The 12,336-nt window shown below is 41.4% G+C and overlaps 1 protein-coding gene across 1 annotated transcript; it reads right to left on the bottom strand.

The window, feature by feature from the left end:
- Positions 1-3,396: 3,396 nt before the first annotated feature.
- On the bottom strand, positions 3,397-11,964 carry gpr161b (G protein-coupled receptor 161b). The gene is made up of 6 exons (XM_088912436.1): positions 11,807-11,964; positions 9,134-9,536; positions 6,840-7,564; positions 5,880-5,987; positions 4,637-4,765; positions 3,397-4,155 (listed from the first exon to the last, which is right to left on the bottom strand). Exons 2-6 carry the CDS (start codon positions 9,490-9,492, stop codon positions 3,860-3,862), a joined length of 1,617 nt encoding a protein of 538 aa, XP_088768562.1. The 5' UTR covers positions 9,493-9,536; positions 11,807-11,964; the 3' UTR covers positions 3,397-3,859.
- Between the last annotated feature and the right edge of the window lie 372 nt (positions 11,965-12,336).

Here is a 12,336-nt window from a genome sequence, read left to right as displayed (position 1 = left end):
ACCACTGGGGTCTCAAACTTTGTGGTTAACGGAGACAAAAAGAGTTACATTCACAGTTAATGAGGCCCTGTCCAACAAAAATCAATCCGAAAGGGTTAAAAGGAGGACTACGTTCTAGTTAAACACCATTACAATTTATTAAAATTAAAATTTTGGCAGAAAAAGTCTTACTGTGGATGTTTAATTAATTGTAATGGGGTCCTTTTAACAGTTTGTAGTTTACAGAAATCATTAAAGTACCTAACGTTTTTAAATCCTACTTTTAGCAGAACAATGACAAGTGACTTTCTAATGAAAAGGTTGTGATATTGAACTCATTGAATGACATTCCAATCTGCTGTCATTTTTAAACTGAATTAATGTTGAGGATTCAGAGTCGTTTTGGATGTTATGTGAAAAAGGGTGAAATCAGTAGATGAACATTTTCAAATGAGCCTATAATTAAATGTACTGAAAATGAGAAATCACATTGCATATTTTTTTCATGATTGCCATAAAGTATTATTCTCCGAAATTCATATGTACTTCATCCAAAAAACAGGCAGGCTCTTTTTTTGTTGTTTTAATACAAGAACAATATATATAAAAAAAAACATCAGTAAAAAATTATGGAATCACAATTTTGAAAAATCCTATTCTAAACAACACAACACTAATATCAAACAGTGCTTCCTTTAGTGAATATTAAGATGCAGTGTCATGCTTTTTGAAAGCACAATTTAAAAACGTAATCCTCAAAACTGTTTACAGCATAATGTCAAAACCAACTTTAAATGTCAAACTAAACTTTAGTCCTTGGGTGGGGATCTGGCCCATTGCTTAATGTCGTCCACAGGGAGTATTTTAAAAAACAGACCATGAACCTTAATAAAAGTACTATGTAGGTAAAGATGCTTGCCTGAGTGCAGGCTGAACTGTATAATCACTTGTTAAAAGACAAATGGCTTAAAGGTAGGCAGGCCAGAGGAGTCTACACAAAGATGAGAATGCAAAAAATGTAGGTAGTCCTATGATTTGTAGCATCAAGCTACAAATGGGTAACAAAAAGTAACTAGCAATTCTATATTGATAAGGTACCCAAGCATACAGTGTACCGATGTTTTCAATGTTGTTTGTGTGATGTGTCATTTCTGCCCAAAAACATTGGTTGCATCTTAACATTCATTTTCAACTACTGTACAATGGTGTTGAGGGTTGAAGTCTCTGCAACCAAAAAATGAAAATTTAGACGCAGCACTGTTTTTAATTATATAATCCTTTTTTCAGTGAAGGTGCGACAAACCTGAAGTACCTAAAATGAACACGTAATTTTTACAAGACACTGACAGGAGATGGACATTTCTGAAAGCCAGTTAGGTGCCGAGGGACTCATTCAAAAGAGAAGCTGTGAAGGAGTACATAGTGGCAAACTTCCCTTGTCAAGGCCGGGTCAAATCAACAAAACAGCCCAAGATATTCAAATGTCCAGGAAAATTCTGTAGCTGATTACGAGTTCTACTCTACGTCGACCAATGAGACAAAGGGCATAAGTACATCCCAGCTGGTTATTTTTTTTCATGGCTTGAGCGGTTATGCTTTATTTGACATCGGGGCATGGCATTACCAAAGGAGATATTTTTACTCACAGAAGATACAGTATGAGTGCTCTAGCTACAGTTGGATTACAGTAGGGTGTAGAGGCCCTAATCAAGAAAGACACGTGTTTGCCTGAGCATTGATACAGGCTGATAGTGTCATTGCATTATTCAGCAAGATAATCAGTGTGAAATGTACATGTGATAGAGAATGTAATGCTGAGAATTAAACAGCTGCAAATTTAATGTTATTGAACTACCCTGCATTAGAGTATGGCGATTACTGTTGTGAAATGAGATTGAAGGACTATGATGATGTACTTTTATGAAAGTTTCAAGGAAACATGCATTGAAAACGGCATCGCTGATTGGTACTATGCACTGTGAGACTCCATGGTCTTGTAAAGAAGCAGCAACATCTTCAGTACCAGCAGACTCGCACAGAAAAAGCAGTCTCAGCCATCACACTAAAAACAGGTGAGTTACACACATTTGTAGTAGAAAAAAAATGAAATTTCATTTTTATACATATGCGTGTTACATTCGATTGCTTACTATGTATGTTAGTGGCCCATGGTTTAGAAACGGTCATGTCTCTTGTACTATAGCAGGCACATATCCTCTCTAATGTCTGTTGCAGAAGCATGGCCAAAAACTCCAGGTTAACAGCATTTACAATGCAGATCAATTTTCAAACAACAGAGAGATATACAGTGCCTTGCAAACGTATTTAGACCCTTGACCAATTCTCTCATTGGTCAATTGGGGGTGGAGCAGTGGCTCTGTGGCTAAGGATCTGCACCTGTGGCTGGAAGGTTGCCGGTTCAAATCCTGTGGCCAGTGGAGGAATCCTACTCCGTTGGGCCCCTGAGCAAGGCCCTTAACCCCAGCTGCTCCAGGGGCGCCGTATAAATGGCTGACCCTGCGCCCTGACCCCAAGCTTCTCTCTCCCTATCTGTGTGCCTGTGTGTCTCATGGAGAGCAAGCTAGGGTATGCGAAAAGACTAATTCCTAATGCAAGAAATTGTATATGGCCAATAACGAGATCTTATCTTACTGAATTACAAATCCTACATTGAAATTTAGTTCTCTGTGATATTTTTATTTCTAGGCTCTGAAGCTCAAAATTAATTATTTTAATGTGACATTAATTTTGTTAGAAAATATTAGCATCATGCTGTAGGGCTGCTTTTCATCAGCAGGCTGGGCATCTTGTTAAAACGTAAGGAAGAATGGATGGTGCAAAATGCAGGGAAATACTGCAAGAGAACCTGTTTCAGTCTGCTAAAGAAAACAATGCTTGGGAGAAATTTTATCTTTCAGCAGGACAGTGATCCCCAACACAAGGCCAAAGTAACACTGGAGTGGCTCAAGAACAGAAAGGTGAATGTCCTACAGTGGCCCAGTCAAAGCCCTGATCTCAACCCAATTGAGAATCTGTGGCACTATTTGAAAATTGCGGTGCACAAGCGTCATCCAACTAACTCAAACAACCTGGAGCAAATCTGCCTGGAAGAAAGGGCCGAAAATCACTCCTGAACAGTGTGCAAAGCTGGTACATACTTACCCCCAAAAGACTTAACCTGTTATAGCTGCAAAAGGTGGCTCTACAAAATATTAAAGCGTGGGGACTGAATACTTATGCAAACGGCATATTTCAGTTTTTTATTTTTCTTAAATGTTTTCTAATACATTTTTTTTTAACGTGACATTGTTTTATACGTTTCAGTGCTTTTAAATAAAAATATCACAGAGAAAAAAATCTCAATGTATGATTTCTAATTCAGTAAAATGAGAGAATTGCTACCAATAGAACTGGAGATCAGATTTGTCCTTTCAAATTGAGAAGAGACTCCTTAAGAGCTCTGTAAGCTCAGAGCACACATTAAGCCCCATGGATCATCTGCTGCCAGTTCAACAGTCATAGGTTTAGGAGTCGTTACTGTAAGTTTTGTCTTGTACAACTGGTGATTCTAAAATGGGTGTATAGAATTTGGCATTTTGAAATTCAAAAATAAACAGTAATTTGGTTTAATATCTTTCATTGCTACAATTTCTTTATCTAGTAATGTCAACTGAACTATGCTGTGGCAGAAAACAGTAGTACCATAAACATGTACTAGTGGTGAGTTTGGAAAAAAAAGTACTGAAAGGTTCTTTTGATAGAAGCTGGAAAGAACATGTACCTTTCTTCAAAAGAATGCTTCCAATAAACGTGGTTGCTTCCCCAGAGGAAAATAAGAATTGCCAACAACAACAAAAAAAAAAGATTGATGTGTGTATAATCAGGCACAAATTTCTTCAATTTCCTCTTCGTCCACCTCGTTGCCATCGTTTCCGATTCCTTCGTCAATGCTCTCCAGCCGCAGTCTCTGCTCGTTCAGATATCTGGGTCCTCTCTGTACCCCTCCCACAATGCCCGGCGCAGTCCACACAGCGGACGCACTCTGGGGAAGAGCTTCCTCCCCAAACAGCAGCAGCTTGACGTCTGTCTCAATGGCTTTGGCCAGGCAGGAGGCGTAACTGTCCAGAGACTTATGGATCTCTGCCTTGACTTGGACTAAGGAAGAACTGGAATTTTCTGGAAAAAAAAAATCAAGATCCCCATATTCAAAGCATGTTTTGGAAATGCTACTATTGTATTTCCAAACCAAAAGAATAACTGCAGGCAATAAACAATCAGAGAGCTACATCACTGAAACGTCCGAGTAATTTCCTATTCAGTTCTCCATTTTAAACTCTAATTCACAATTAAAGGAAGAACAAATGAGTTATAGAGATACTGAGGACAAAGGTGGTAGTTTTCATTCTTCTATATTTGTGGATGACTAGTATCACTGAACAGATCGTCAAAATATAGTCAATCATGAACAATGAATGATTGAATGACTGATTAAAATATACATTAGTTTATTGCTATTCTCTCTCAGCAGGCAGGCTTTATCATTAAACACTGCAAGTGAATCCTGCTATCATATAAAATGAATTTGAATTTTCATATAGGCATGCCTGTTAGACTGGCGATGGTGTCTCCTTAGGTTTATCCTATGATGAATAGTTACCTTTATTGGAATGTTGCTCCACTTGGTCTTCAAAGGTGACAGAGCTTCTCCTCTTGTTTGAAATCTCCCCGTGATGAGAAACATGAGTGCTGTCTGAAGTAAAGTCATCCAGCAGCATGACATCTGTACCTGAAACAAACAACCTCTTTAGCCTGGATCAGGAAACATGATGTAGAGATACGCTTCACGCACTCACGCATTCAAAACACTTTAATGGAGCTGAGAAAGGTAACCCAGACAGCTCCTTCAAACAAACTAGAAAGATGTGAAGTTGTAGGCACCTTCCATTAGATGTAGGCTCCCCGCCACCCCGTTTCCTGGTTAAATAATATTTAATTATTTAAATAATTGAATCTGTATTTCCGAAAATGTTCTCAATTGAATTTAAAGGGGAACTGCAACGCTATTTTTATTTTGCGGTTCTGAAGAATCGGCAATGATGACTGCATTTCAAACCCCAATGAAAGTAAAATGTACATAGTAACATGTAAACACTCCAATTTACTTCACAAAATAGCTGAAGTTTCCAGGCATGCACAGCGCCATGTTCTTCGATGCAGAACGAACAGGCTTGTGAAATCATCTCTTTTAATCAAATAGAAATATTGCTCTCAACTTCGAGACGGTTTTGCTGACAAAAACAACTTACTTGTTAACTCTGCAGACCACATTGGAACATTTCTGTTGTAAAAAGTTTGCTGCACAATGTGTTCTTATTTGCTTGTACATCTTATTACATTAGCCATTACAGAGTCTAGTGAGCAGGGAGGGCTGCTTCAAGTCACAAAGCTCACAAACTCTCGACAACATGGCAACCATACAGTACTTTCACAAAGCTGCAGTCATACCATCCCATCCTGACAAGAGGGACAATGTAATTCCCATCAGTCTCAGGGGATGTTTAGCTCAACTACCTGATAATATCCTGTAATCTAAAAACAAAAACTACATGAGAATCAATTCTGCAAAATATTTCATGTTTGTCAGCAACCACATTCGACAGCAAGAAAAATAAAAAATTTTCAAATAGCAATAAGTGTCTGTGAATGTCCTAAAAAATGTTAAAACAGCATCAGACTCATTCATACTCTACAGCACCAGCAAATAGCTCAATTTCTGTTACTCTGTGAACTCTAATACAATAGCTTTCACACCCACATATTGCTGACAGATTTCAGTTCCCCCTCAAGCAAGTTGAAGTCACTACTGACAGGTGCACAGAGGACCCATCTGCACTGCCCACCTGAGTCTTGGGAGAAGCTGAAGCCAGTGTCTCCAGTGCTGCTGCTCTGTCCCAGTAAGTGCCCTCCTCCTACCAGCATGGCTGTCAGGTGTGGAGACATCCCCAAGTCTGTAAAACACAACAGAGGCAAGTGCTGAGCACAGCCTTCCAGACTTCAACCAATGTGCTCAATCAGTGGAAAAGGTAGTGGGAACAGCATCTCTACCAGTCTTCTGCAGTACCACTAAGTACAAAAATGTTCATATTTAACATGCAAAATGTGCTATTTTTTCCACTGACTATTAAAAAAAAGCATTAATCGAAAGATACAGTGATTTTAACAACAGTGATATGAGAATCACACATACTGATTCTTTAACTTGAAAATCATATAATTTTTTACCATTTCTGTTTTTTACTGAAATGCCGACACCACCTAATCCCATTTTGTTTCATTCAGTTATTCATTATCAGAATCCCACTTATTCTCAACTTCAGCCCTTGAATCCCAGATCCTATCCTGGAAACAGGGTGCAAAGCAGAACCTGGATTAGAAATCCTGGAAAAAGAACAAACTCCGTACAGAAGGCACCCCAGTTCATAACTTGACTCAGGGCCTAAAGGCTGTGAGGCTGCAGTATAGAAACGTTTTTCAATGGAATAATTCTCTGAATCTCCACAATTCCTATGCTTGTTAGTGAAAAGGCTGGTGGTTAGAGAATCACAGTTGGAACTGAAAAACTGAGTGGTCACTCGGGCTCGTTTAAAAATGTATTTGAAATTATGAAAACTGTTAAATAAACTGTTACTTGAAACCTTTCGCCACAACAAAGTCAACATGAATTGACAATTTCCCCCAGTTTCTATAGCAACCCTGGAGTTTATCCATCACTAACACTTAATCAAAGCCTCTGTACCTGAGAAACCATCCAGTCCCTCCCACCCTGACGTAACTCAGACGGACAGACTTCGGATGTTTACCCGTGATTCGAGTGGAGATGCTGAAAAGGCGGGAGGTCCTTTGCCGAACAACAAACGACTCCCTGTAGTAGCGGTCGCCGAAGCACAGCCCTAGCAGCTCCTTGCGGACCGTCTTGTTCCACAGCCCGTAAATCAGAGGGTAGCAGACGGCACTGCAGAAGGACAGCCAGGTCGCCAGAGTCTCCAGGCGGGGGGACACACTGCCCTTCCCCCAGAGAGCTTCGCTGCTGATCACAGCCACATAGGGGCCCCACGTCACCATGAAGGCCCCGAGCACCAGGAGGATGGTGATAAAGGCCTTGCACTGGTTGCCCGAATACACCAGCCCGCTGCTTCTACGGCTGCTGCTCGAAGAGGTAGAGGTGTTGGAGTTCTTCCGGCCATTCTTCTGAGAGGAAGACTCTTCTTGGACCACGACCACTGTCCCGCAGTGGATCTTCCGGGCTTTGATCCGCGCCACCCTGAAGATGAATCCGTAGCAGATCACCATGGCCGCGAAGGGAAGAAGGCTGCACCAGGAGATCCAGAAGGCGGTGTAGCTCACCTCCTTATACCAAGCGGCGGTGCACATCCACTTGTATTGGTCAAACTCAAAGGTGGACCAGCCGAAGAGTGGGGGCATGCAGCCCACCAGGGAATGCAGCCATACGTAGGCGATGGCCAACACCGCGCGGTTGCCGGTGATCTTCATTGGATAAATCATGGGGTAGAGTACTGCATAATATCTGCGGGACCACAAACAGGCACAAATCAACCACACTTCAGAGGATGAGCTGCAAAAGAACCGGTAAACAAAACAACCCAGAGACCTTCTAATCAATTCCATTGCATACCTGTGACATAATTAGACCCTTAAGTACGTAATTTAATCAATTATCCACTAGTCACACGATTAACCAGCTACTCGTGAAAAAAACACGCTGTGGGATGCCCTGGAATGTCTGGTATTTCATCCCTGTGACGTAAATCCAGTGCAGACAGACGCCTGTCTGGAAAACAATGCAGGTCTTCTTTAGAATTCCAAACTGCTAAAAAATTGAATTTGATACAAATTCTCATTTGGTTGTGACCCCCCTTTGTGTACAACTCACAACATTTTCAGGGCTGGAAAGTGTAGTGTATTCGTGTTGTCGTTCTTTTAGGCCCAATTTTAAGATGAGATATTTTAGTTGCTTAGCATGAACTGGCAGCGTGTTCTAATGAGTTGCCCGCTCTTTCTGCCAAGAGAGTGTGGAGAGAAGTACTTTGTGACAAGATAAATCGTTATGACTTTGCTTTTCCTCCCCCTAAGGAGATCACAACCTGACTAAAAAGAAGTTTTAATGAGAATGCGGCGAACCGAGATGATACAATTGGTAGCTGGAAATAAAAAAGATGACAGTTTGTACAGACAGTTCTGGTCTCTGCAGCACTTTTCTGTATTATGGTTTGTTGCATCACACAGCTGGCTCATCAGACCACATGCCTTTCAGGGAAGAGATGACTTGTGTATTTGTATTGATAATGCACTTCCTAGCTACACCGTAGCGTAAAACTGTTATCCTAACGAAGTTGCACACATACTGTTAATGGACTTACTACAAAGAAAGTGAAACAATTAGGAGGAACAGAATAAATATGCTAGCAGCCATATCACCCTGCAACTCACAACTGGCTCCCACTGAAGCTAAGCAGGTTGGAGCCTGGTCAGTACCTGGATGTGAGACATTTTCTGGGAAAAACTAAGGTTGCTGCTGGAAGAGGTGTTAGTGGGGCCAGCAGGGGGCGCTCGCCTTGCGGTCTATGTGGGTCCTAATTTCCCAGTAAAGTGATGGGGACACTATACTGTAAAAAGGCGCCATCCTCCGGATGAGACGTTACACCGAAGTCCTGACTCTCTGTGGTCATTAAAAATCCCAGGGCGTTTCTCGAAAAGAGTAGGGGTGTAACCCCGGCGTCCTGGCCAAATTTCCCCAATGGCCCTTACCAATCATGGCCTCCTAATAATCCCCATCTATTAAGTGGCTTCATTACTCTGTTCTCCTCCACATAGCTGGTGAGTGGTGAGCGTTCTGGCACACTATGGCTCCAGGTGGAGGGGAGTCCCCATTACCTGTCAAGCGCTTTGAGTGGAGTGTCCAGAAAAGCGCTATATAAGTGTAAGCAATTATTATTTTTAAACAGAAGATGGCAATGCCACCTTACCATCCATCATTGTCTGTGTTGTGCATTACTAAATGTGGACTGTTTAGAGAGGTAGGGCACAACATTGACAACTGAAGGACACTGGACTATCAGAGTAGCAGTAGCCTCACCTATCAATTGCAATGACCCCCAGTGTGAGCATGCTGGCAGAGCTGATGATAAGGTAGAGCAGGGCACTGAAATTGCACCACACCACGCCGAAGATCCACTCGCGCAGCACCGAGGTCGCAATGACGAAGGGCAGCACCACCAGGGACAGAAGCAAGTTGGACAACGTCAGGATGAAGACGAACTTGTTGCTGGGCGTCAGCAGGTAGGGCTTCTTGTACAGCGTCACCACAATCAGTAGGTTTCCCAGGAACACGAGCAGGGTGATGGCGATGATGAGGAAGGACTCTGCGACCATGGCCCCGCCACCCTCCAAAGCCGAGACATTCTGTGGGTGCGCCCCATTGCTGCTGCTGTTCATTGTGGGAGACTGGCACACCGTGCAGGGGGAGACATCCTTAGTAACTGCCGGAAGAATATTCAAAACCTTAGGCCGACATGATGCGAGACCAACCCCAGGTGTGACAGAGATTAATGGTTGTTTAACTCAGTTGTGTTCTGTATTTACACTGAAGGGCCTCATATATTTCAGGAAACGGGAGTCCAAATGAGACCTGCAAAATGTTAATAGAACTACAACAATGGCAAAAAAATACCAGCAGCGTGACTGGTAAACAGTAAACAGGCCCTGCAATTTGTCCACAACACATTCGTTACACTTCATGCACACCTTGTTTAACACGTTAGAACAAATAACTTGCTAACACGTCTAATTTAATCGCATAAATGAAAGTGGTTTATCAAGACAATAACCCTAAAATAACTTATTTTGTAAGTAACCCATAGAATCCGGTCAATAATAAAAAAAACAACAACACAAAAGCCAGCCGCTACTTTTTCTTTTTGTTGGCAACCGAGGACTTTAGTCTCTCATTTCTCTCGCAAGCACTAAAAGTCGAGCGTTTTGCAGTAAACGGTATTATTTATCTTTGTTTGAATGCAGCAGTTGCATATTACTGCGTCCCAAGCATTGATTAGGACAGTAATAATAGGCTACATCCCAAAGGCAGAAGGGGATCTGACTGGGCCGAAGGAACTTCAGAGCCATAACACACATCACGTACTGTTGTCCTTGATGCACTGCAAGGAGCACACCTTATTCAGTGTTTTTTATGAATTTAGACTTACTAATGTTAGTAGAAACTGTAACCTCGCTAGTATTGAAAGTATCAAGAGTATGTTTCTGTATACCCCATACTGCTTAAAAGAAGAAATGACTAAAATCAGTGCGGCAATGGTTAACTTCATATTTGTGCACTATCTGAGAAGATCTTATTTTATCTCTCTGTGCCCGGTTCCACTACAGCAGAAATCGCAAAACACCACATCCACCATACACAACTGTTGTAGTTATTTGGTTTGCCAAAATTATGACATTGTAATACGAGTAAAATTCCACGTCTCCTAGAGTGATAGTAGGTTATGCTATTTTCATCAACATTAAAACTGGAGCACATCGAACTTCTCTGGACTGCAAAATAGTCTTTAAAACATAGCGTCTCCTAATCCGGCAACCTCAAGGGATTACGCTATTGCAATAACATTTCAAGTTTACAATAACATTTGAAGATTTATAGAATTATCAGCGTCAACGTGTTTCGTGTTTCTAAATTGAAATAATTATTTTGATAATACAGGGAAAATAAGCGAATTTATGAAGAAGTAGTTTAATTTGTGATTTCTAAGAGCTAAAGCAGATCAACAAAACCGATTTACTCGACAACAAAGAAGAATTACGAACCATTCTGTCTTATATGATGAAAAGAACAACATAAACATCACCGACTGGGCGATTTTGTACATAAGAGCTCTTTATACGCCCCTCAAAAATATACTGGGTGCACTTTACAAAATCAAGGCACCAGTAGAAACTGCAACTGCTCCTGATGCTTCGGCTCATTTTACGAAAAATGCAAAATGATTTCTTATATCCTCAACACAAGGAAACAGTGAGTAATCATTAGACGTTTTGGGAAAATGGGAACGTTAAAATAGGTCAGTGGATGGAATATCCGCTCTAATGTCTTTCTCAGAATTATCTCCCACTTATATATTTGGAGTTATGTTTATTTTTACTCACAAGACTCCCTGAAAACATCTGCTTCATTCCTCGAATGGCCTGGGGATTTCCTCAAGTCTAGCCACTCGCTTCCTCTCTAACCAAACCGAACGATAATAGAGCGAGCCAGTCTTTTTTAAAACCGACAGAGCCTGGCAGAAGATTGCCTTTGCCTCTAAATCGTATGCATTTGTACTTAGTAATAGGTAAAATCACTGTAATCACAGCTGTAAATGTAATCACCAGAATGCACGCTTCTGTATCGTCTCCGTTCTGTTCCGTGAATAAATGAAAACGACTTCAGTGCCCAAGTTTAATTTATGAACGGTTTTCGTTTTTGTTTAATAAACGTTCTCACCGAAAGACGTTCAAAAAGTAAAAATATCTAAGCAACAGAAAAAACTTGCTCATACTGTTCATACAGAGCTTAGTTCCAATCGAAGACCAAAATTCACCCATTATTAACCTCACACAGACACGATGTCTTCGAATCGGCTGCAAAAATCTTTTCTGCAATAGATTTTTAGCCACGAGAAGGTCCTGCAGCTATGCCTTTGTCTGCTCTACACAATAAACAGCCTCCTCGAATCCCCCCTGAAAAGTTTTTTTTTCTCACCGTTTCAGTCTGGCTGTAGCGAACTCGCATCTTTTCCGATGCAAACAACCCTCACGCCGCGTGTTTTCGTGGTATCAGGAGAGGAACTTTATTTTCCCTCATTGCCAGATCCTTTGCTTTTCTCAAATCAGCTGATTGAAATCCAGAAGGGCAGTTCGCGGCTACAATGGCGTCCGCCTCTCTTTCTCCGACTCCGTACTTCTCTCACTCCCATCTGGGCTAGTTCCCCACCGCACTGGTTCAGTTTGTGGGTGGTCTGGCCCGGCACTAGCCGCCGCCTCAACCCCAGCTCACCTCTTAAAAAAAACCCTTAGCTCGACGCAAGCTATACTTACCTGCAATCTACGGTTTAAAATGGGGTTTCATTTTTTTTCTCCCCTTTTCGCTTGCACTTAAATTCCGAAACTCAACTTTTCCCTTTGATATATTACATTCAGCAAGTCGGTTTTTCTCATTGCATTCGAGTGCAAGTAATGTTTATCAAGGGTATGTAATTAGGGGCATACATGCATGTGCATTAATACCTCGAT

The sequence above is a fragment of the Atractosteus spatula genome, chromosome 4, assembly GCF_055471065.1.
Source record: "Atractosteus spatula isolate fAtrSpa1 chromosome 4, fAtrSpa1.hap1, whole genome shotgun sequence".
In the NCBI taxonomy this organism is placed as follows: Eukaryota; Metazoa; Chordata; class Actinopteri; order Semionotiformes; family Lepisosteidae; genus Atractosteus; species Atractosteus spatula.
Note: the sequence above shows the minus strand (reverse complement) of the source record. Positions and strands in the feature narration are given on the sequence as shown.